Source organism: Aquila chrysaetos, chromosome Z (genome assembly GCF_900496995.4).
Source record: "Aquila chrysaetos chrysaetos chromosome Z, bAquChr1.4, whole genome shotgun sequence".
Lineage (NCBI taxonomy): Eukaryota > Metazoa > Chordata > Aves > Accipitriformes > Accipitridae > Aquila > Aquila chrysaetos.
This window is the reverse complement of record NC_044030.1, coordinates 68,054,712-68,081,071: the sequence shown is the minus strand read 5'-3', so window position 1 is coordinate 68,081,071 and position 26,360 is coordinate 68,054,712. Positions and strand designations below refer to the sequence as shown.

Below are 26,360 nucleotides of genomic sequence, written 5' to 3'. Positions count from 1 at the left end.
GTGGGTGATTAACAAACCAACCAGTGAATCACTCTGAGGCACAATATCGGCTGCTGGCAAACTACTGGAAGAGTGGCTGGAAAGCTGCCTGGTGGAAAAGGACTTGGAGGTGCTGGTCGACAGCCGGCTGAATATGAGCCAGCAGTGTGCCCAGGTGGCCAAGAAGGCCAACGGCATCCTGGCCTGTATCAGAAATAGTGTGGCCAGCAGGAGCAGGGAGGTGATTGTTCCCCTGTACTCGGCACTGGTGAGGCCGCACCTCGAGTACTGTGTTCAGTTTTGGGCCCCTCACTACAGGAAAGACATTGAGGTGGTGGAGCGTGTCCAGAGAAGAGCAACAAAGCTGGTGAAGGGCCTGGAGCACAAGTCTTATGAGGAGTGGCTGAGGGAGCTGGGGTTGTTTAGCCTGGAGAAAAGGAGGCTGAGGGGACACCTTATCGCTCTCTACAACTACCTGAAAGGAAGTTGTAGCGAGGTGGGTGTCAGTCTCTTTTCCCAAGTAACAAGCAATAAGATGAGAGGAAATGGCCTCAAGTTGCGGCAGGGGAGGTTTAGATGAACCAATGCTATTAAAGTATTTGTTACCTACCTAGGACATTAAACTTTGCAAAGAAGGATGGAGACTTCAGATTTAGCAGGGGTAGAAGAACAGCAATCAGGTAAAATGGTACTGTTTGTGATTTGTTCCACCACTCCTCGAAGAGTTCAAAACCAGTATTGTTGCCAGAAGAGAAGATCACACTCTTGTTCTGTGGTGGGTGACTGCTAGCAGCACTTGGACAAATGACTGGAAGAAAGGAAAAGAAAAATATCCCCAGGTGAAAATGGTTTCACTTGCATAGAATCTTCACAGCCAAGATCCCATAATTTGTGGAGTGTTCTACCTATGGGGAATAAGACCACTCAAAAGCAATGTTTGACAATTCAGTTCCTAACTTCTATTTGTTTTTTTATCAGTTCAGTGCTAAGGTGTCATTGCTAGGCACCCTGCACTCTAAGCTGACAAGTGCTATGTTTTTTTCAGCTGAGCACAACAAAGATGCTATTTGTCTAACACCTGAGCTAGGGCATAGGATCAGCCTTCAAGGTCACATATCCGTAACTAGGTGTGTTCAGTGCCTACATGCACCTGCTGGAATCAAGTCATAGGAACACACCTCTGCATCTGGCTGCGTATTTAGCATTGTAATCTGTCCCTGCACACTTCAGTAAGATCATATGAACCAAGATGCAAGCGCACCTGTGTACAGAAGAGCCTGTATTACTGTACGTTGCTCTGGGAACACACAAACTAAGGATGACAAGAAAGCTACTACAACAATTGGCAGGTCTAAAACTCATGCACTGAACCAAAACATCCTGTCATCTTGGTGCCATGCCAGGTGCAAGTACAACACTGCTAGACAACAAAACGGAAGCAATTTGTACACCCATAAGATATGCACCCATAACACTGCCAAAAGGGAACATCTCACTGCTGTTACATGGTGGCTGATCAATGGCAGCACCTGAACAAGTGACTGGAACAAAACCAACCAAAAAAAAAAAGATCCCTTGATAAAAATGTGTTTATTTGATTTTTGTTATAATCAGCATTTCTTTCTAACATATGCCTACAAAGTTACGTGTTGAAATATGAACCTGTCTTATTGTTCTTATAATGTCTTATTTTAAATTTTGGCATCCCGCAATACTTGATAGCCTCCCTCCTACATTGGCTGCATGCCTGTTCTGTTACAAAGGCAAAGGTGTAAAAAGTGTTCTGCCAAATTTCTTGAGAGACCATTATGTTACTTCCAGTTTTCTCATTTGCTTTCTCTCCATTGCTTATAAGAGGACTGTTTCACAGACCTTGAAAATTGCTTTTGTTCTTACTGATCTCCTTGGTAGCCCTGAATGCCCTGCCAAGAGTCATTTGAGCATCTGGCAGCTGTTAATTTTGTGAAGCAGCTGCTTTAAATCTTCCAGTTGCTGGAGGATGCTGTGGAATATTGTTGTCTACTTTGTCTCCAAGTTATACCCCCTGCTGCATTAAGAATGGGACAGAAGAGCAGAAGCAGGATAGAGCACAAGAGAAAGAGCACTGCAGCAGCTATTGGTGCCTTGCTGGTAAGGACTGTAGTAGAAACAGAATTCAACACTAGCTCAAATGCAAATCAACTGGTTTTCAGAATTTATTTCTCAACTCCTTTGCCTAACTCCAACAGCTGCCCTCCAGAAACAGGGCTGCAGCTAGTGTGACGCAGCTGTCCAGCTGGTACTGAAATGTTTCCCCATTCCCCTAAGCACCCAGGATACAGAAAATTTTCTGCTTCATAACAAAGCACTACATGTTCAGTTACTATATATAGGCAGCAAGATCAGAGGCTGACAATGCCTAGCTCCTGCCTTCGTTCTACGTTATTGTGCTTACTCAAGAACTTGCAACAGACCTGTCTTCATATTTGACTGCGGTTTCTTCCCTTAGTTGTGCAAATGTCAGACTCTCCACAAAACGCAAGCGGATGCTCATTTAGCCTGACACTTGTTTCTTTCTGTGCTGAGCATCATTAAAGCTGTTCTTATGGCATTTTTGTAAATAAGAATGTTGCTGTAGAGGTGGTGAGGAGCAAAGATGTCCCAGCCAAGATTTTAAACAGTAAACAGATCTGATGTGCCTTAACTTTAGGGTGCGAAAGTTAAAATTCCTTAAGGCAATTCCTCACTGTGCAACTACTGTTAAGAGGTCTAACGTTCATGGTTTTAAGGAGGATCTGTCTGGGTATACACACACTTGTAATTTGCTTTTTAATCCTTATTCCCACCCTCACTTACTTTTTTTTTTTTTCTTTTCAACTGTTAAGCTTTCCAAGTGTGTGGTTATTTGTGGAAGTACAAATCCCAGATAATCAGTACAAAGTACAAATCCCAGAAAATTACAGTTTTTAAAAAAACACATAGTTAGAACTTATTATATACCCCTTATAACTGGAATGTGGTTAGGCACGGAAACATGATGATCTGCCTTTAAACCCCCACCCCAAACCAGGAAACAATACCAATAAGTGCTCTTACCTTTGTTACTTCCATTCGTGCCAGGAACAATATCTGTTACATTAATGTCATGCACAAAGTCTGAAAAGAAGAAAATCTTACTATCAATGCCCCAAACCTGCTGTTAGGCTTTTGTCTATTGACTTGATAAAAATTAAGTACGCAAATCTTTTGGAAAATGACATCAGAGTCGCTTGCACTTCCCCCAACCCCAAGTGGATATTTTAAAACTTTCTTTTAAAAGTGTTCTAAAGTAGCCCCCCACTGCGCTACTTTCTTCTCAGCAGCCCTGTCCTTTTATGAAGTTCCCAAGCCTCCCCTCCCAGCTGCTCATTCCTGCTCCCCCAGCACACCTCTGCTTGTCCCAGCTCCTCTGTCTGCAGAGTTGTACAGTAGGTTAGTGGGGAGATACGTCTTAAAACCAGTCTCTTTTGGGACAGAAAAAGAGTGCGTGCAACTACATCCTTAGTCCAGATGGTATTATATGGAAAAAGCTTCCCCTACTAATTTTTCTAATCTTTTTTTCAGAAGAGACTCTGTGGGATGCTTTTTCCATGTTGTATTTTAAAGAAAGGTATCTCTGGAAAAAGATTTAAGTCTCACTGTCTACAGTCATCTCTAGTAGTATTTTGTTTCCAGTACACTCCTGTGCTACTTTATTGCTCTGCCACACCAGGTATTTCTTAGTTTCTGCAACTTCACCAGTATGAGAGTGTTGGATAGCAATTTCCTTATATTTATGTATATATACACACAGAAAATGCCCATCAGCTTGGAAATTTAATTAGTGTGTCTCTGGTTAAAATTTGCTTCTGCTGCATGTGGGTGTATTATGCACACAGAAAATCAACTGGGGCAGTAGACCTCAGATCTTTTTAATGCAATTAACAGCAACTTGTTTCTCATAAAAAAAGTTTTGTTCCCACAAGACTTTTTCTATTTTTTGTTTCTTCATTTTGATTTATGACACCCTGAATCACAACTGAGTTTCTTATACTTACTGATATCAGTTCAGTTCAGCAATCAGAAGATTCAACTAAAATAATTCGTCACCTCCTCACTTCACCACTGCTTTGTTTTACTACTTAAAAAAATGTACCTAGTGTGAAGCCATCAAAAGAACTGATAGCTCTTAGAGAATTAGAGCTCTTTAGAATTAGTTATAGATGGATATCCAACCTATGTTTCCTCTGTACTTAAAAAGTGTTCTAGGACTAGCAATTGCATTTTTTGATTTATTTGTTTCATAAAACAAACACAAAACAAAGGGATGGGACACCATGTTAAAAAAAAAAAGACAGGATATCATACTTGGCTTACAGTTCTTGCATTCTTTGCGTACTACTAATTTCTAGACTATTCTCCCTTAGGAAATAAATTTGTTCCCACCTAAATTGTGTGTGCAGATTTTTTAAAAAGTAATCTGAATGTACAAGAAATACAGTAGCCTGCTTAGAATAACTTAGAAACGCATGGCTGGAAGATGCCATTGTGTCAAACCTACATCCTATTACCCATTTTATAACTTAGTAATTAAGTAGCCACAATGAAAGTTAGGATAAGAATCCAATGATTAAAGTTATCACAGAGCAAACAACTTAAATAAGAACCCCTAACAAATATAGGTAAGTGATAAAAGAACATGCCAATCTCAGGGAAAAGCAGGACTTTTTTCCTAGAAAAGGAACTGTTTCGATCATTCTGAAGTTTGTTTATTAGAATTAGGAGTTATTTGGTTAAGAATAATTTAGGATTAAAGTGCTAACCTTATTTAAAAAAACAAAGTCTAAAATGAAATGGCCTTAACAACATATGAATTAGGTCAGCTGTAAAATATACCAGTCATTAACCAATAAAGTATGTCCTTCAGGGATGGTGGGAACTCTAATTAAACATTGTTTAAGAGGTATAAATGTCTGTGCTGTTATTTGCCTCAAAGATTTGTTAATTACTTTCAAAACAGAAACTCTTAAATCTTAGTTGTTCCATTCAACGCTATGAGTCAGATTTTCAAAGCTCTCAATTCCAACATTTATTCCCACAACTCTACATACCTAATTGATTGTATCCACAAAAGCTTGTGTGTCTGTGCACGTACAAGGGTGTAAATAACCAGTTTTCTTTTGTAGCAACACCAGACTAAGAGTTGTTCTTACACTCTCTTACACTCTGCTACAGTTCATCGTTCCTTCAGGGACGCTTGCAAGAACCTTCTATACGGCAGCACTCTAAGTGTGCTTGTTGAAATGTAGAATGAAACTAGATTTTTTTTTCCATTAATCTGGATCATTGCAACAGCCTAGCCTGTTATGTGGCTGTTCAAATAGTTACACCCATGCAAACAAGGAGGGAGTGAAAATACAAAGTGGAAACAAGCAACCAGGTTCGGGTTGTTTAAACTACACCAAGAAGCCTCATTCCTGACATGCAAATCAGGTGATTGGTACTTTGCCTTTGATTAAAACCATGCTTCAAGAGAGAGACTGACAAACTGGCTTTGAAAACATACATGACTGTGCCCATAATCACACACATAGTTACTTATTCTCACTTGACTTTTCACGCAAAGTAACAGAAAAATGAAGATTTAGTAAAATGGACAATTCTTTTTCAGTATAAAGCAAGTCTTGATCTTTCCACAACATAGCTGTAAAATTTAACCAAAAATGTATACTTACTGTATATAAACCTTCCTGTGTTGAACAGAAAGTTGGACATAAGCACCCAATAAACAACCATGGCTCCAACAAGCGATACCATAGAAAATAAGAGGCTTGACCATTGACCAAAGGATCCAAAGTAATACTTGCAAACATCTGGGAATTCCCAGTTTGAGGTATCTATTAAAGCTGTAGAAGATACAAAAACCAGAAACATATTTAAACAAAATGTTATACTAGAGTCAGTAGAACTCTTCATCACAGCATGTGTTCTTGTTTCAGAGTACTCTTGACAGAAATTCACAGTGCTTCCAAGGGCTAAGAAGATTGCTGTTAACTTTAAAGTTGAACATTCATAAGGCCTTTGACTGAAGGAGCCTGAAGTGGTAGAGGCTTTTATTGTGGCTATACTACTACTTTGAGTACTTCCAGAAGCACGGGAATAAGACATGGTGACAAAAATGCAGCCATGCATTTGCAGCTAAAGGCTTTTGCATGAGTTATGGCAAAGTAGGCCAGACCATGAACTAGTCCTCAACAATGCCCTGAAATGAGTTGTCACAAACTGGAGGTCTTAACTGCCTTTATCTGAGCAAGTGAGGGGTTAGTTTATGCATAAAAACACCAACTACAAAAGCTGCAAGATGAGTTTTGAACAATAAAAGTACATTCTAAGTAGAACCACTGTCATTGAGGCAATTGTCCATAAATTGCTTCCAACATAGAATATACATAAATATTAGGGTAGTACAGGCATACAACACAAGTGGATGCAGCTACAGCCCATGCTGTTCCACTGCAGAACATGATCAGAAATACTGGTAGAGAACTGGACAGTGCTTATGGAGCAGAAGGGAAGCCTCTAACTCCGCAAGTCCCCAGACGCTTAGTAAGTGAACATTTGAAACCATGCTTGCTAAGAGTTTGGGTTTGGCTGTAATACTTAGGTTCCAAAGAACTGAAGGACCATCTAATAAGGGAAGACAGGTATTGAGGTGACAGAGCTTAGATCAGACTACAAAAGTAGGGAGACATTCAAAGGAACAGCTTTTAATTGCAGGTCAGGTCTAACATATACTAAAGATACAGACAAACTAAGAATCTCTTAGATCTCTGTATTTCACACTTAATGGAAATATCTGCGTTATGAAGCTTTGTATTTCTTACGTATCATTTTCCGTGATTTCACAACTCTGTAGCAGCAATAAAGAGTCAAAATGCCCATCAGTAAGATGAGAATGATTCCAGAAGTAAAGCCTGCCTGTTAAGAGGGAGAAATACATTTTACTTTATCAGTAACACTACAGAAAAATGAAGAGCAAGCCATGTTGCCAAAAAGATTTTCATACACATACACTTTTAATAGTTCTACCTGTTTTATTCCCCATGGGATACTTAATATAGAGGTACCCATCATTGTATTCCATATCATAAATCTAGGAAGAAAAGAAAAAAGCCAGTGAATAATTTAAGAAGCACTCTTACCTCATACTACCCTCTTAGCTACAACAGTTATGCATACAATATAGAACATCCACTAATAATGCATTTTCTGGCTAATATATGGCAAGGTGCTTAACATACATTGTCACTACACTGGAGTTTTTACCATAGCCATCTGTGCAACTGTCAACTTTAAAAGCAGTTCCTAACGGACTGTACACATAGATTTCATCAGGAGCTGGAAGTACATGATCAGGAGCAATCTAACAAATGGATAAAAAAAACAAAGACTTATTAGTAACACCAAAGTAACTATTGTCCCAAATACAGCAAGCCAACTGCTGTAAATCACAAAATCTTTCAATGAAAAGTGCATTAAAAAAAAAAAAAGGTTGGCCTACATTAATTTTCTCCCCATGAGAAAAAAACAGTTGATAGGATTTTTAGCTAGACAACAGAAAAACAGATTTTTCCTCTACAAAATGTCTGTAACATACTATGCACAGACTATACTAGTTCAATCACTGCAGCTGACCACTGCTTAAATCCTCTTATAGATGGGAGAAATGAGAACACACATTTGAGCAGCCTGGACCACCGTTAAAATAATTCAAGCTGTTTGTCTGTTTTCTGTGGATGGTGAAGGCATTGCACAAAAAGTCAATCACAACTTGTGATAACACAAGACCTTACTAAGGCACTCAGCTACTAAATATTTACCTCAAAGCAGGCTGCAGAGCAATTTCCCCCCTACCTTTATTCATGCTTCTTTTATAAACCTAGGCTGTGGAAGACCCAACATGCCAGACACCACTCAGTTAATCTGGCCCTGTCTTTGCCTTACCAATGCCCTGTCTGCAGGAGACGTGAGCCTGCTGTAGTAATGAATCCGCTTATTCATTGCTGAAGCTTCGTCAGTGACTCTTTGCATGTCGTCGTTCACACTGACTATGTTTGTAGGCTCCACATGAAATGGTCTAAAGGAGGGGAAAAAAAAGAAAGAAAAGGAAAACCCTTAAAACCCTAGAACACAAGAGCTAACATACAACCCAGAAAACAGCTTAGCATCACTCAGGATGAGTCTGTCATTCACTGACACAAAGCAAATGCAAAAATATCACTGCCATGAGGTAAGCTGCCATCCATGAAAGAATCATGTGTTTATATCATCCACTTTAAAATGGCCTCTTGTGCAGATTCTGTGGGGCAACATAACATCAAAATTCAGACCTAATATCCAGTCTATTAGTTCTCAACAAGTCACACCAGAACTACATGTTAAATAAGCCTGGCCAAGCTTATTAGCACTTATAACCAGTGTTGCCAGAACTACTGATGAGGAACAGAGGTAGAAACAGAAAGTGTGAGAATGCAGAAGCAGAAAAAAGACAAAGAGAGGAACGAGTGGTGGTAATGAGGACCACCTATGAAAAGGCTAGGAACTACTAATCTACCCCAAAACACTGTAGGAAATTGTGTTTAATGGGGAAGGAACCAAGCCCAAGTAAGTCCATGTGCTCATACTATTTTTAAGCCAATGCAACCAGGAATGGAATTTGTCACAGAACATGAAACAACAGATGCCCACTTGCAGTTCTGAGCTACTTCACGACTTCCTTTCAGATTTAATTAGGGTAATCACAGAGAACAGGACTGTCAGCAACAGAAGTCCTACGTCTCTCATACAGAGATGTACAGAATACAGGTGCTCTCCCTTACCTCTTCCCCAGATGAGTTAGACTGCAGGCACAGTCACAGCCACTAAAGGAGAAAGCAGCCACACCACATGCCCCTTGTTTTCTCTACACACACATAGGTACAGAGCAAGCAGAATGAAAACTGCTCCTAAAGTTTCAACACAACACAGATCTAGCTTCTCGCAAGGGGCGCTACCAGAGATATGCAATGTAAGCAAGATATTGCAAAGATTTTTTTTCTAATCGAGTGTAATTTCCTTCCATATAGGCATACTATACTATTGCTTAAATGCGACATTCACTCCTAGCACTGACAGGCTAATTTCTCACACAGGAGAGGAGATACTGGTGGCCTGTAAGCCTTGATACAGGGTTTTGGGTTTTTCTCCCTTTCACCAGTGCTTTTAATTTCTAAAGCAATCTCAACAGCTTTCTGATCTTCTTCTTCCAGGTTGATGTTTAAATCACTCAGAAACAAGAACTAGCCCAAAACCAGAACCCACAAAAGTACAGATCCCAACAAGTTTCAGGCTACCAAGAGCAGAAATTAGGTCAGCAATAAACCCATGCCATTTTTCCTGTAATACGAGCAGAGCCTATTTGAATTGACTGTTTTTCAATACCCATTTCTGGCTCAGACTACAAAGGAACTTGGTCAACCCCTCCTGCCCCAGCTCTCAATACTGTGACAAAGGTCCCATTCTCTTTCCCAGTGAATCATTAAGCATTTGCACCATGGCACCACCTTTCATCTGGTAGGAAGAAAAGGAATACAGCTCTGAAGCTGGTTGTTATATCTTTGGAAGACATGGAGGTAGGTCCTTATTCCTGTGTGCTTAAGGGGACACAGCAGGCAAGAGTATTTATGGGACTAATAAAAACTGACAAAAGTGGAAAACAGAGAAAAATAACTTCCTTCTCCACAAATTCATTCTTTCATCTTAGACTTCATTAATTCTTGCATCCTCCTTCATGATGGAAAAAACGGCTTAGGCTTACTAAACCATTTCCCACTCACTGAAATTAAAGTGAACACATTTTCAATTTTTAAAGCATTCTCAACTGACTCTTTTTTCCATATCTATGACATGAAGGGGGAAATTCCCGTTTTGTGTGTGGACTTCTGTGGTGTTCTTATAAACAATTAAGAGAGATACCGCAATTAAACAGGAATAAATTTTAAGCAATAGCTTTATTACTCAAGGCAGAGGCACACAGGGCTAACTAGTTCCATAGGTACGTAACGTACAAAAATACTCATGGACTGTCAGCTCTAAAGGACTTCACTTGTTTTAGCTCAAAATTTATTGGGCTGATCCAATCATCGGACACTGCTAAAAAATATTTCATTAGAAGACCTGTAAAATAAAGACTGTAATTATGAAAACAGGAAATGTAATATGTTTAAATCCCTCCCCACCTCCAGTCGGCTCTCTGCTATTTCTTTTTGGATCACTGACACAAATTATATTTAGAACATGAAAAGTATGTGTTTTGCTGATTTTACAGCAGCTGCATAGTGTGAAGAGCTTCATGAGGACTACCTCTTTTCCCATCTCCAGTTAATATTATTAGTACGTCCCCATAAACTTCTATTACTACTGTCAAAAAATTACACTGAGACACTTGCTTCAAAGCGAGCAGATCTGTGGCAAAGATTTCCTTCAAAATGGTGTTCAACAACTGCTGACATTGATGTCAAAGAAAATTCTTTCAGACTGGAAGACAGTGGGAGATTATTTTTTAAAGCAATTCAAATTAAAGCCATGGATGATATTAAAATTAAAATAACAGAAAACATGAATACAACATCCTATTTTATGGGGAAAGCAGTGTTATTAGTCAATGACCAAACAAATATCAAGAAAAAGTTTCAGGTATAGCAAAAATGTATCTGTCTGTAGGCAAGAAATTCTTTAGAGAAAGGTATTTCATTTTCTTCAGTATTACGAACAGAGTCTGGATTGAACAAGCAATCTATGGTCCAGCACAAAACAGAAGGGTATGATCCAGAATCTAATCTATGGGTGAGGAAAAAAAGACTAAACAACTCCAAAGAAATTCTGTGTATCTGTTGCTGCTGCTTTCTGCCTGGAGGGCTGCACATGTTTAACGCTGCCAGTACTTGGGCTACTTCGCCTCTTGATCCCTTCTGGTGCACATCTGTTGAGAATGAAAATTATCTAAAGCAACAATTAATTTTCTTCTTCTTAGGGTACCATTGCACCGCTAGTCTTACTGAGCAAGTAACTATGCTAAAATAGACTGTCCACCCATCAGTTTTACAGTTATTAGAGATCTCTTTGAAACATCAGTCTGACTTGGAAGCTATGCAGGCAGGCTGGGGTGCAACCTTCCTCCCTGATCTCCACTAGGAGAGGGTAGCACTCTGTCTAGGATCAAGGTCATTCCTAGCCCCCAGCTATACCTAGATCAAAGACTGGTTGTTGGGCATACTCAGACAGAAGTCTGAGAAGCTCTCAAAGAAGTTTCCAAAGAGTGAGACTTTCAAAGCACAAAGCAAGTAGGATATAATCTGGGGTGTATTTTGGAAAACTCTCTTTAGGGACCTTAAGTCTGGCAGACAAGCACTCTGTAATGTAACATGCAAGCATCAGCAGCTGCAACAGATTCCTAGAAAACTTTCTGATTTATACAGGCAATCACATTATATCTCTCACGTGGCAAAATGATTATGAAAAGGATGTGGGACAATGTGATCTGGGAAGGGGAAAGGTTACATGACTGGAGGGTGTGACTATCAATGCAAAACAGCGCAGACAATTTCCATGCATTGAGATAGATTGTAGTGTCCAAATGAATTCATTATATCCATACTAAAAAACACAATTACAATTTATATTTCAATAGCTAGCCTGAAAAACAATGCTCTTTTTACCAGGGCAAACACACCAGTAAAACACAGCTGTTTTCTACAGCACAATGAGTATGGACAAGATGCAAGATCTCATGCAGGAGGCGCACACCTCCCATACACTACACCCTGCAGATGTACTTCAGAAGGCATTCCCAGAAAACCTGCAGCTACACTCATCTGCTAGTTATTTCTCACTCACACAAAGGGACAGTTAATACGAATTCTAGTGCTGGTCCAGGAAAAGAGAGAAGAGGGCTTCTGTCCAAACTTCCTCACATTATGAACTTCAGCAGCAATTTTTGCAAGCAAAGAAAATGAAAAGAGATGCTCATGATTAAAGTTGTTTCCAAATACTGTGCTAGACAAAGTTCAAGTGTTGGATTTGGTGGGTTAGGGGGAACAGCACAACAGGAAAATCTGTTTGGCAAACTACATACAATCTTGCAACTGCTAGCATCCATAAGGGTGCTACATCTTTTTTTCTGGGTATTTTCAGCAATGTACCACATCTTGCAGAGCAATGAAGCAGTATGATGAATACTTACCTCAAGAAGTTTTAAATTAAATAATACTGTTTTCCAAGTACCTTTGCTGAAATATTTTTAAACAGCAAACAACTGGTTCTGGACATCTGATCAAAAATAGTGTTCTAAGTTTTGAGCTGTTACAATATAATGCAATTTTTTGTGTCAGTGCGTCTTTTGGCTTTACATGATGGTATTAATGACTTCACATCAGACAAACTTTTCATATTTAAATAGACACGAGAAAACCTTCTTTACAGAATGCTTAACAATTTGTTTCCTCTCCTCCAAAAAGACCACAAGGAGCCACTTTAGCTTACTGCACAGCTTGCTTTGACACCCGACATCGATCAGTTACTTTTCAGGGATGCAATAGGATTATTACACAGAAATAAAACTAGTAAATCCCTATGGCTTTATTGTTTTACTGAGTCACCAAATTATTATAGGAATGCTGTACATGGCACAGGAGAAACTAAGGAGTAAAACTGATTCACTAATGGAAATTAAAGTAAGGAGAAAAAGTAATAAGACGACAATTATACTCATCGGTTGCTATTCTTAATCAGGAACTGTCTATCTGCATAGGAACATTACAGATGTCAGTGTGCTTCTCTTAAGGAAACCTGTTCCAAAGAATTCCACGACTGACTTGATTTTTACTTGCTAAGCTGTCTGAATTTACTGAAGCATTGTAAACAGTACACTTATAGTTTATCCTATAAGACTTTTATTCTCTTGGCAATACATTTTACTTAAACTTCTTCCACATTCATATTACCATTGTCATTATAATGATTACAGCATGACCATGCAAGTATCTTAAAATGCTGGATGCCGAACCAAAATAACATTTCAGAGCACAATACTAAGCCACCTGTGTTGCTCATGGAGTACACACTTTAGCAAATAAAGAATCACAAGCTTTACCATACCACATTTCAAGCACTGTTCCCTCTTCTGTGTCAAAGGCAAAGCTATTTTACTCTTCTCTTACAAAGAAGTATGAAGGTTCTTAATCAAGAAGGTTCTAATTCTTCCCAGTTAGGAAGTAGTAATATTAGGAATTAGTAAAAATGTTAGCAACACAGGAAAATGAAAAGCAGGCAATGGAGTAAAAAGACTACAGGGGTGTGGAGCTATAAAAGCGTAATGAATGCAGAAACGGTAGTTCTCCACAGGTAAGTCCTGACCATTGTCTACCATTTTGCAAGTTAAATGAACTTTGAAAATAAAAGGGAACCAACCACTTTTGCATGAAAAAGGCTTCTCTGACTCTCCTGTATAGACACTGTTTAATTTATAACTGTTTAACTTCACCTACTGATCTCTTCAACATCGTGTGAGAACACTAAGGGACTTCAAAAAGAATAGAAAAAGGAAGGTTTGATCCCCCTTTAGCAGGGGGCATTGCCCAGTTTTTTCATATGCAAAACAACCAACACAAAACATCATTTGTTTCTCTGAAGATTCAAGTATTCCTGAAGACAATTGCAGTATCTGTTGACAATAAGTAGATTCAAAGAGCAGTCAGAAGAAAAAAAGAAACTCCCTCTCTTGCATACAATAATCATCAATAAGCCATTGCATCAATGACATTCTAGTTTTTAAAGGGACCTACAAAATGGGCAAAACACACCTGATACGGTGTAATTCAGGTCTCTGCGGAAGAACAATAACATCCTCTTTAAAAGGATTAAAAGTGGATTTATATTTTCCCCAAATTTAGCAAAAGAATACTAGACAAAATAATTTACAATTCTAAAAAACAATTAACTTATTGTTCTTATGTAAACACTAAAAAGCACGCCTTTCAAAAATCCCAAATCCTCCAAGCTGTTAAGAAAACCAAATAACTATGTAAATGCCGTCAAATCTCAAACAACCCAAACAAAAGAACAGAACAGCACTAAGACAGACAAACAGCAATTATAAGCAAATCACACAAAACACTTCAAGAGCTATCTCAATCAAAGCAAAATGACCACCCACCAACGTCTGATCAGGTTTCTGAATAGTGAGTTAAAAAAAGGAGCAAACTAAGCAGAGCAAATCAGGTACTATTCCACTTGCACTGTTTGGTACTTTTATGCATAAGAAACCTTTCTCCCTGGAGCTGCTACTCCCTAAAGCTCTAAGGAAGAAGCCCTTCAAACTGCCCACTGTTCTGACCACAACGGACACAGACCCTGATGGCCTGTTCTTCCTCATTCCTTCTTCTAAAGGCTGCGGCTGCCTCTTCTAATACACACACATGGAGTTCAACGTTGATTTCCAGGACTTCCTGTTATCCCAGCGCTCATGCCCTTCATCTTTGTGCCTCTGCATGCTTGGAAGGCAAAAGACTAAGTTGTAGACAATGGGAGAATGAACTCGGGACAAGCAGTAAGGACAAAGTGGATGGATCTGCAAAGCTGGAGGTTGTGGAGGTGGGAACACAATCCAAGTACACGCTTCTGCTTTTGGGGCGGGAACCAAATGCCACATGCTATATGACCTGTTATGAAGCTGAGTCTCCAAACTTAAGAAATCACAAGAAAAAAAAAACACACAATGAGGAAACAATACCTAACCTCAGTTTTGAAAAGCAGATCTTGACATTTTGATATATCACCAAGGTGTAAACTTCTCTCGTTGCTACTGCATCACCACGCCACCTGAAACCCATTGCTTCTCAGACAGAAAACATACTTCCTCCAACACAAGGAGCTCCTAAAAGCCATATAAATTAGCAGTCGCCTTATGCCAGGAGGGCCCTGAGCAGCTCAGACACTCCTCAGAAAGAAGATAAAGCAAGAATTCATATTCATTTTAACACATTTCCTTTTCCCACCTGAAAGTACTCTACCATTTCCTAACCTTTATACACACAATTCTGTATGCTCCTACACCTGTGCTCCGTTTCCTCCCCTGGGCTCACTCAGACACTTATCTTCCTGCCTTTGCTCCCAGAGAAAAAGAGAGATTGCTTAGCCCCTGGCTAAGGTTTAAGTAGGCTTTCGTGGTTTTCCAAAGCTGCAGACTGAGACAGCAGCAAAATGCTATTATTAAGAACATTTTTTTTGCTGAACTGGGCCCCAGCAAGAGGATTTTGTATACAACAGTGCCATCTTCAGTTCCTTCAGGAAAACTGCTCTACTGAAATACGAAGCTGGATGCAAAGGGAAAAATAAGAACCTTAAACAGGGTCCAAGAGGTGCCACGGGGCTATTCCTTCGTCTAGAAATGCAAAGCAGATGCCTCCAGCTAGCATCAGAAAGGCAGTGCCCACTCCGATCTCCGATTTGGTTCCATGACCAGCTCACAGAAATCTGCAACAGCAGAGGAAGTCTCCCACTCCACCCTCCTTGGGGGAACAGAGCTGTTAAACTCCAAGAAAACATGCAAAATAACCACTTAGCTAGATATGTTATTATTTTCACAGGCATGGCAAAAGGCTGGGCTGTTGAATTTTTAATATTTGCTCAATCTCAAAAAATACTACCTTTTTTTTCTTAAAGGCAGTAAAGGTCGCTCAATTCCCTCAGTACTAGCAAATATATTTTTCCAGCATCACTTGCAGAATGCATACAGAGCCACTTACACATACTGACAGCCATTTATCTACACCATCTGGCAAGCCTTCTTGCATAGTCTCAACATTTCAGTTTGTTGCGCTAAATAAAAACCATCATGCCTCAGTATACACACGATATTCCGTGTTTGAAGAGCACTTTAAAAGCCACACGCCAAGTTCTTATTAGAGCACTCACTCTGAAGTGATGTCAATAGAAGAGTCTTATCCTTATAAACAAAACACAATACAAACATCTGTTCACCTGGTGCTTGGAAATAATATCATATAGAGACAAAGTAGGAACTGTTTGTACTCAGATCCTGGTTTCCAAATGTTAGTCTTCTGTCTTTGTAGGATTCTGTCGCTAAAAGCAAAGATTAAACAACTAATTGCTATATAATCATTCTGTAGGTTCGGCCTTCCTCATACCTTTTGCACTTAAAGTCTTCTGGATTAAACTGTATATTCATGATTCCATAATTGCTTTCATCGCCTCCGACAGGAACCAAGAGAGGTTTGGTATCCTCTTCCATATTTGGTGAATGTGCCACCTCCTTCTAGATTCTGTGAGTTATTCTGACCTAAAAAAAAGGAAACAAGGCAACTGCAGGTAAGTAAAACTGTGTCCCTGCTACGAATTTAACATTGGCAGAGTCCCACAGCTTCAGAAGCTCCTGGAATGAAAAGCACTAGAAATCCCTTCAATTTGCCACTTGGTAATTCTCATTCCATAATGCAAACATCACAGGGCAAGTATTTTTTACAACACACTATCCATTTAAGTAAAGCACTCAATGCACAATTGTGCTCTGAATCTCTTTTAGCACTGCAAGAGGCAATATAAATTAAAGGAATATGACGGATGCTGTTGCTTATATTGGGACTGAAATAGGTTTGTAAAAAGCAAGGCTAGGAATCTGAATTTCCTTTGAGCTACCACAGCTAAGAATTGAGTCCACTGTGTGCAAATTAACATGAAATATATTCATACATAGGTCTTACCTTCCTGCATTCAAAGCATGGGACTCCTTTTCTTACTGCTCCACTGTAAGACCAGTGTGATTTTTAAAGGAGCTGTCTTTCCAATTTGTAACAGCACAGCTGAGAACAATTTATCAGTTATTAGAGACTATTGTTTCACTAAATTACTTCAAACTTTGCAGCAGGCACATATGCAGTTTTCCAGTATATTTCCCAGAATAAAGATCAGATTATTGCAGTCTACTGTGTCCAGGCTCTTTAAATTAAAGGCAATAAATGGTTTAATAACACACTAATAATAATGTATTATATGCATTCAGAGCACTCCTGGCCAAACAATGGGGAGCAGATCGCTTTTAAGGTTATGGATTTCCACTTAGACTGAGTTAGTCCTCACATGGGACTTGCTGTGATCTCGTGTGCAGCTGAACGAAGGTAACGGCTTTAACAGCTCTCATCCCTGCTACCTCCTGAAGAATTCCTCAGCCAGGACTACTTCTTCAAACACATGGTAGAAGTATCTGCTCTTTCAGTGGAACTGTTTCCTGATGCTTTAGAATGTTAGACAGGCTGACGGAAAGACAGATGAGAACCAGAGCTGGCACAAGATAAGGAAGAACGGCACTGTATGTTTGAAACCTGGGGTGGTGACGGAGGAAGGTAAGATAGGAAGAATGAGGTGTGCATCATCCTCCTGTATCCTCCGGGAAATACACTGTAAAGGCCCAATCCCAGAAACTACATCAACCTAAGTTAAGCACTGCTTCTATCCCTTCCTAGCTGTATGTTGCCAATCCTCTCTCATTAGCTCATCCCGCCTCAGGCAAAATAACCCCAAAGAATCTGAAGGAGAGGATGAAAAAGGAAGGAAAGTTAGCAGTTTTCAACCACGTTGACTCTCTGGGGTTCAAACAATTGCTAAAGGAGGAGTGGGAAAACACCAAAGGAGCGCATGGCTGGGACTGCAGAAGCAGTAAGTCTGGCTCAGCCTGCTGAGGAAGTGCGTTTTAGATGACAGGCACCCGCTCCCCCTCTGCCTCCCCGCCCCCGGTGTGCTGTGCACAGGTAATGGCTCTCTGCTCTCCGGGGGAGGGGACCACTGGAGGCTCCAGTTCATGGAAATGCTACTGAAAGCACTAGTCCTGCCCTTGACAGCTCAAGGGCATTTGTGTGATCCCACACTAAAGGGGACTGGGAAGACTGATCGAGATGAAAATTAACCGTTCTTTCCCTTGCTTTAAATCCAAAGCTTGGGGCTTGTTGTCTGGCTGCACACACTCGCATGCTTGTGCAAAGTGGGGATAGTGCATGGGCGAAGCCATTTCATCTGGCAGTGCTGCCAGTCTCCTAGTTTCGGCATCCATGACAAGAGATTTGAACAAAGTTACTGAGGCATGATTATGAGTTTAAAGGCATGATTTTCTCTTGTTCATTTTAGCTCTTTGAGAGGACGTAACAAGCAATCATTGATAATAACCCAGGCAATCTTAAGAGCCTTATTTGCACTCCCTGATAGCATCCTCTTTCTCTTGCACTTCATTTTTGCTGTCACACTCTCTAAAGCTTTTTCCTCTCCTCTTTCCAGAGCCTTTCCTAGATGGGGCTTCTCTTACCTACTTTAACTTACTGCTTCCTCTCTTCTGCCACTCTAGCCCTTCTATAAACCATCAGCTCAGATTCTTTGCCCTAAAGTCCTTCTCTTCCACATTATTGCTGCTGGTTCTTTGGCCTCAACTGAATGTCTTACATTCTCTCATCCTTCTCAGCTCCGCTGGTGATGCTCAGCTTACAAATTCCTGCTCGTTTCCTCTCTATTTTCTGTCTCTCCTACACACTGCCAAAATTGCTTTCCAAACCTGCCTTTACTAAGCACTGCTTACAATGAGATTTCTTAGTTCACAGCAATATTTTTATTTCATGTGGCACTCTGTTCCCTTCCAAACCCCATTTATAGCTCTCCTCTTGTTCACTTCTTTCCTATTGGTTTCCCTTATTTTTCTACAGCTCTAGGTCACCTCCTTCCTCCCTACTTATTCCCTGCACACTCCACTGTTAAATTCACCCCAGTGCACACCAACTTCCTTCAGCAGCTAAATACTTCTGAAACAAACCCAAAGACCCCAGAGATTTCATGCACTGCTACAGATATCCACCTACTCCTCTGCCATTCCCATTACAGAATACTTTTTGCATCCCTCTGACCACCGCTGAAGACACCAGACTTCATGTAATCGTCACCTCTAGATTCTACAGCCTCTTTCTTTCTAAGACCTCACCAGTGGCCTTAGGTAGAAGACTGGTAATGTGGTATTATATTCTTTTATTCCATTCTTTTCTCTTTTTCACCTTAACATCCTGCAAGCTTTTTCTGAACAGATACACCTCAGATACAGATCCCTCACTCGTTCTGCATTTTGCAAATCTCTCCGAGTTTAAATCACTTTGGATTTAGTCATAAAAATGCAGATGAAAATTTAAATTCCTAATGACTGAACTGAAATTTGAAATAAATTCAAATCCCAAATACTCAGAAGTGTTTTTAGCCAGAACTTTCCAGAAGACTGTGGTACTGAGATCCCTTCCTTCCACAGGCCCCGGTTTACGGTGCAGATAAAGCAGACATGACATGCTAATTTAAGATACTGCTTTGAACACATCCATTCCTTAAAACCTGTTGTAAATAATGTATTTGTGCTTTACAATTCAATCTGACAAATGCAGACAACACTGATCACCAGTTTGATTTTCTCTGCACTATGGCTATAAATAAAGAACTCAGAACATTTTATAGTATTCCATAAAGAAAAATAATCCCTCCAAAACATAGCATACACTAAGTTTGGCTTGACAGTGTGATTTGGGGCTTATGGAGTTGTTGCTTACTGACTCTCTAGGGTCTACTTAAAAGCTGGATTGGCAAAGACAGCTTATTTTTTAAGTGCTTATTGTTGAGAACAGGTAGGTGAAGCTTATGACCAGCAAATTGATTACAAATAGATGCAGCTATCACATATGTAAAGTCCGCAGCTAGAGCCAGTACAGCTTAAAAGACAATAGTAAGCAGAAGAGCAAAATGAAGAAGAATGAACCTGATTAACCTCTCTTTTATCTAATTTCTACCGCTTTTGGCTGGACTGCACTCTCAATAAACATTTTTAATACATGGGATGAAGCCAGTTGTGCCATCTGAACTTACTGCCTGACAGTTTCCATTACAATAACCTCTTCTCAACTGCTTACTTTCCTAGTGTCCTAGTTACCTAAAGATTTTTTTATACCGGGTATCTGACCTATGCTCACCTCATTCCAGAGGTTTCTTTTAAAAACCTGTGATGTGACATGCAGTATTTGCTATACGGTCTTAAAAAAGCCTGTAATCAGGATGGGGATGTCCAACACAAAGAATTCATGTCAAAAATCAAAGCTGCTTGACAAACCTCATTCTGTTTCTGTATTTCATGATACACTGTGCTTACAGTTTCCATGAGGCCACTGTTGCATTCCGAGAATTACTATGGATCTCTGGGAATTAACGTATGGCTGCTTGGAAATGGAGAAGGCTCTTTTAAAGATATCTGACTCATCTGCTGTCAAACTGGATTTTACTGCAAGTGGGAAAGAGGTTCCTGCTAGCTGTAGTGTATCTGGAGTTGGTGATATGAATTCATGGTACTTTGTCTTCAGCAGTGCTATGAGTTAAAAGCATCGCTGTTCCCTGGTGCTCATTCTCACAGTCTTTCCTCCCCCTATTTGTGGTGGCACAGCTATTTGTCTTCTTTCTTGTCCTGGTGGAAAGAACAGGACTGGGGAATAGATCTGGCTAAAAAAATAAATCTAAAGAGGAAGATAATTGTTTTGGGTCTTGCCTGGGGTTGTCTGGGTTGTAGTTCTCCAGAACCAGCAGTTTCACTGTCCATTTGAAGAGACACGGGTATGGTTTGTGGCAGAAAGAAGGCATTACTGCTAGAAGCGTAACTAAAACCACAGCCTGAAGGACCACCTACCTCTGACAGTACGTTCCCTGTTTTTTTCCTTCTGCTCAGAACCTTCGACATGTAACGCTGGAAGACAAAAGAGCATTTGTGCTGTGACCACTGAATGATGTTAAATATTTTGAAAGCAACCAAGTGACTCTCAAACTGAGCATTCAAAATTAGTGGATTTTTCCCTGTGTTTTATTCTCTGTCCTTAGAATAAGGATAATACCAATACTCGCCTTAGCTCATAGATACTTTGTGAAGAGAAATTAACTTTTATGTAAAACTTAGCTGTGATTCGTACCAAGCACTGCAAAAAAACGTCCAAGACGAGCAGTTACAGATTTTTAAGCAGCAAATAAGGTACATCTGTCTCATGCAAAAGTGAACTGAACACTATCACTTTGCTGCTCTAATACAACATTCCCTATTCTAAGAACTGTCCAGCTTGAGAAAAATAATGATCTGATAACTAAGTATTTCTAATCAATATCATAATTTGTATGTACCAAGATGAGGTAAGATTGCCTAGGCAATTTTAATTTTCATTAAACTTAGATAAGTTTAATACTCCAACCTTTGAATACTTCAACTTTGCAATCTCTGTCCTTTTAAACACAGGTTTCTGTGTTTAATTTTCTGTGCACAGGTACTGGGTTTGCTTTGTAGCGTATTTGGTAATGAATGAGAAATAGTGATTTTCTCCTCAATATATTGCACCCTATATTCTTCTCTAAAAATCCTTCTTGTCTCGCTAGGTCCTCTGCCATTTGCTTGTCACTATTCTACTCTTCTGCAAGTTCTCTTTTTTTACCTGCAGGGACCTGCTTTCTGTCTTCCTCTGCCACAACCATCATGTCTCTCCTAACTTCTACTAGTGACAGCAAAAATGAAGATGAGAGAGACTGCTAACTGCATTCTCCCACAACTAAAATCTTATTGATAAGACAGGAACAAAGGAAGAAATTTTATGTTTTCCCCTGCAGCATGCCGTATTGCTGCTGAGAGGAAAAGGCTGTAAGAATGTTTTCTCTGCACCCATATTTCTTTTCCTTTCTAACTCAGCTTTGGCGAGGAAAGTGTTTGGTTTTGCTTGTGAAACTCCTAATCTATCACATAACCGATACCTGCTATGTACTCCTCCAAGCATTTGACTCCAGGAGGGAATACTCTGGCTTTGCTACCCCCATGACAGTCAGCGTTTAGTGCTGTTGAAAACACCTCCCTAAACTTTTATGGCTGTATCTAGCATAGTTATTAAGATAAAAAGGTAGATCTGCCACAACACCTATTATAAAGGAAATACACTCTTGACGTACCTTTGTAGTACCAAAACCCCCACAAATCTGGAGCAACGTTGACACTAAAGCATGCCCAGTTGTCCACCTTTCACTTATGAAGAAATGGCTACATCCAGAAGGAAATTTTGAAATACTCTTCCAGACATAATAAGTCTGTCCGAACTGTCAGCATGCTAAAATAAGTTAGGGATCCTCTTCTGGGTAAGGGCTTGAAACAGCAATTACTTTTTCCAATCATATGCTATCCATACAGTCCTAACCACCATTAGTATCTCATCACCTACATAATCAAACACCATTAATGTCAAGATATCCTTCAATGGTGAAAAGTTTGCATAGACTTTGAATCCTGTTGTCCCTTTTCTTTCCAGGATATAATTTCACTGGTTGCCTGGGGTGAAGCTGACGTAGTATGCCCTCTTGTCCTATCTGTAATTCTCCTACAAACATCTGAAGCGCTACATCAGAAGGGCAGTAAAAGGAAACAAGTGGATGAGAATTTAATAATCCAGGTTTTCTGCTGCTGGTCACAAACTGTGAAGCAATACCTAGGGGTATGCAAGTTACTCTTCCCAGTCCAGGCTACACTCCACATGACTTTCAGATGGTAATCTAAACAGGGCTAGACCTTCATTAATCCTCACTGCTTTGCCCCTACGAGTTTCTGCTTTCCCTGGGTTCAGGTTCTCTCTCTGCCTGCCCCTGCCTCCCCCCATTTACAAAGTCTCAAAAGCTTCAAAGAGTGAAGATACTGAACCAGCAAATTTAAAAACCTCATTCTAGCCTGGTGGCTGTGCTGTCATCTGGTCTTCTTTGTATTGGATGACAAAACTGTACTACAAATTGCTTGCACTGTGAATCTAATGATGAGTTTATGGCTCAGCTACAAATGTGTGTGTCAGTGCTGTACTATGAGACACCCATCTCAACAGATCATTCAGTTACAACCCAGGCAACGCAAGAGGGTTACCAAACAGGCTTACCCCATAGCAGGAACAAAACTGTGTTCAGTTAGTCCGTCATCCCATGAGCACCGACAGCGCTTAGCTGGTTTGTAGGACTGCTATCTATCAAAGAACCTTCCACAGAGGGCAGGGGGAGGAAGGCAGAGGAGGGCCACGACCACCACAGCCTCTACCATGCCATCACGGCTACCAGTGCAGTTGGACGTGGTGCTGGGAAAACAGCAGCTGGAGCTCCAACAGCTGTTTATGCTCCACGTTACTAAAGCTAAAGTTGCTGTACTGACGTTTGCAGTGGTTCGGTAACAATTTCCCCGTGTAGAAGGAGACCCTGTGGACCAGCCATCACGGATGATGCCAGAACTCTTAATTTGGAAGTCGCAGACCTCAAAATAAACAATCACAGAACTTAGTCACCTATAAGTTGTTACTTTTCAACCTGTCTAATTACAACTGCAGTCTTAAATCATTTTGTAGGAATTCTGCCACCAAAAGCTGTTCTTTCTTTGTTTTGAGATTTCTAGTGGTTCTTAAGAGGATAGCTCCCAGTCAGTTAGGTTAGACAAATAAAACTTGACAACTTAAACTGTGGACACATCTTGCTTCATTTCTTATTTAAAGCCACTACTCCCAAACCCCCACTTCATATTCACGGTTTTAAATACAAGAATCCACTAATGAAAGTATTTAGTTCAAATAAGCAAAATTATTTTTGAAAGCACTACTTGGTGGGACCTGGTCCTCTGTTAAATTTTGAGCAGGTGAATGGATGAATAAAGCTCAAGGCATACATCTCAAGTAAACTGCAGGCTGTGCGTGTATAAACTGTGAGAAATAAGCAGGGTCTACACTGAAAGACAAGAACTTCAAAGCAGAGTTCCTCGGTTCCTCTTTTGGGGCAGTGAGTCCTCCATCAGAAAGGACTGGAGAATACTATACCGGTCTTAAGAGGAGTAGCATACATTCAGACCTCCTTAAAACTGAGTCAGCTTGCCACTGGTTAGCTTGTCCACACTCTCCTACAACTGTATTGGGTGAAGATGATTTAAACTGTATAAGCAATGTAAACTAGTAAATTCAAGCTAGTAACTTTGGGGGGGAAAAAAGTCTCTTCAATACACAAGCTGAACGACTGTTGAGCTTCAGTGTACCTCAGACTGAACCAATGGGTATGTGGTTGCTGCCAGATGATAAGTCTAAGTAAAATTAAGAAGAAATGGAACATTAATTTGATTTGTCTTCAACAGATAAAGCTTCTATTATTTTTATATAGATTTTTTTTTTTTTTTTTGTGTGGAGACTGTAAAGAAATACTTACAAGAAGATAAAGTTATCACCCTAGGGATTAACTTATATTTTTAACGCTTTTCTTTTTTTTTTTAGGTTAATGGGTCCACAGGCCCGTCAAAACCGATGTGAGCTTTTCCCTCAGTTACGGATCGCCCGAAAAGCTTTCATGCCGCCTCTGTGCGCCACACAACGCTCTGATGTTTTGTTCGTTTTCCCACGTAACACGTTACGCTCGAACCGGACGAGGCGCCGCCGCCGCGGGTCAGTTTCTGCGGGCCGAGCCGCTCCCACCCCGGCCCCCTCCTCCCCGCGGAGCCGGCGCCCTCGGCGGCTGGCAGAGCGCCTCGGAGCCCGAGCCCGCCCCCGCGGCGGAGCGCAGCGGACGGGAGCGGAGAGGGGCGGCCCGCCCCGAAGGGAGGCAGCGCCCCGGCTCGGCCGGTCCGCTCGCCCGCCCGCCGCCCCCCTCAAGGGGGGGGGGCGAGCAAGCCGGACGGCAGGCGCCGCTCCGCCCAGAGCGGCCGAGGCAGCGACAGCCCCCGCCGCCGCCCCGCGTTCGTGGAGCTCCCCGCCGCCCCGAGGGCCCCGCGGCGCGCCCCCGCTGACCCGCCCTTCCCGCCCCGCGTCCCGGCCGGGCCCGAGGGCGCTGCCAGCCGGCGCCGCACAAAGAGACGCGACTCCTCTACCTGCGGCGGCGGCGGCAGCACCGCTTCGCTCCGCGGCGGCAACAGGAAACGGCCGGGGCCGGGAGGCTCCCGGCGGCCCCCAGCTCCCGGGCGTGGCGGGCCGCGTAGTCCCCGAGGGCGGCTCCGCCGAGGAAGCCGCCCGGGCGCTGCCGACCGCAGGACTACGCTTCCCAGGGAGCCGTGCGCGGCGCGAAGCCGGCGGGGCGGGGCTCAGCGCGCCGCGGCGCTTCGCGCCGTCGGCTGCTGCCTGGCCTGCGCCGGGCTCGGACTCGGGCTCCGGCTCGGGCGGTGACCGCCCGTGGTGCACCGAGCGCGGGAGGCTAGGCGCAGCTCTGCCGAGCCTGCCGGCTCAGCCCAGGGCAGGCGGCGCCGCGGCCGTCGGTGGGCGCTCCCGCCCGCCCCGCCGTTCCTTTGTAAGGGACGCCTCCGGCTGGGCAGTCAGGTGCGCCGCTCTTCAGGCGCCGGGGCCTCGCCGCCGCGAAAGACGAGCGCTGCGGGGCACCGGGCTCCGCGCCCGGGCAAGCTGCCGAGTGAGGCCGTCGCGGCACGGACAAGCACTTACCAAACAGCCGCGAAGAAAAGACTTGCGTTTGCTGGTGACGGTGAATGAGGTGCCTCTGATAAAAAAAAAAAAAAAAAAGGCAGCGCACCCATTCGCTTCCGTGCTTTGGCAGTCGGTGTGTTGTCAACGCGGAGACCTAACGCTTGCCAAAACAAACCGCGCTGGTCCCCACGTGACTGGCGAAGCACCGCCCCTGGGCAGTGACGTGCCGTGCGCCCCCGGCCCTGCCCGGCGCAGGGCGGTGTGCGACACTTGCTGAGGAAAAGGGGGGGTCCGCGGGGCGGAGAGCGGGGACCGTCAGCCAGCCAGTGGATTTTACAAGTTCACCGTTTTTAATCCTAAAGGGTTTTTTTTTTTTTTTGGTCCCAGTTAATCTGGGAACATGTCCTTTTCATCACCGAAACCCTGGCTGAAGTAAAAATTCTGGGGATATCTATAGGTCATGCTCGGGAAAATGGCTGAAGTGCATGCAAGGAAGACAGCAGAGATACAGAGATAGCTTCCCCATGTGAGAACAACGTCACACAACAAGCGAGACACAACTCCCAGTCTGTACTGTCTGCAAGCTCAGCCCAAGCCAGATTGTGTGGCTAGCAGTGGGACTGCTCCTGCAAGTGAAACTGCTGTGTAATTGAATTTTCAGACTGCGGGAGGAAATGAGGCAGCAGAGGCGAACACCACCCCTCATCCTGCAATTCAGCTGTGCACAAGCTCAGTCGGACCAAAACTCTTTCTTCTGTGTAGCCCAGCAAATTCACTGCCACCGTTTGCCTCTGAGCCCCTCCTCTTAGAATCCAAGTGTACGTGGTGGCT

General features: G+C 42.0%; 1 protein-coding gene across 6 annotated transcripts in view; it reads right to left on the bottom strand.

The window, feature by feature from the left end:
• The window catches only part of SLC38A9 (solute carrier family 38 member 9), a 54,021-nt gene extending 28,296 nt beyond the window's left edge, over positions 1 to 25,725 (bottom strand). Inside the window, exons 1-10 of one of the 6 annotated variants that reach the window (XM_030004736.2) lie at positions 25,548 to 25,725; positions 20,777 to 20,833; positions 16,221 to 16,372; positions 7,981 to 8,113; positions 7,278 to 7,399; positions 7,066 to 7,129; positions 6,861 to 6,954; positions 5,712 to 5,882; positions 3,055 to 3,114; positions 590 to 787 (exon numbers count right to left, since the gene is read on the bottom strand). In XM_030004736.2, coding sequence (XP_029860596.1) covers positions 590 to 787; positions 3,055 to 3,114; positions 5,712 to 5,882; positions 6,861 to 6,954; positions 7,066 to 7,129; positions 7,278 to 7,399; positions 7,981 to 8,113; positions 16,221 to 16,324 — 946 coding nt within the window. In that variant the 5' untranslated portion in view covers positions 16,325 to 16,372; positions 20,777 to 20,833; positions 25,548 to 25,725. Of the gene's footprint in view, positions 1 to 589; positions 788 to 3,054; positions 3,115 to 5,711; positions 5,883 to 6,860; positions 6,955 to 7,065; positions 7,130 to 7,277; positions 7,400 to 7,980; positions 8,116 to 16,220; positions 16,373 to 20,776; positions 20,834 to 24,985; positions 25,055 to 25,547 lie in introns of those variants that run through there. The other 5 variants (XM_041120874.1, XM_030004737.2, XM_030004738.2 and 2 more) reach the window with 5 other exon arrangements.
• Positions 25,726 to 26,360: the final 635 nt, after the last annotated feature.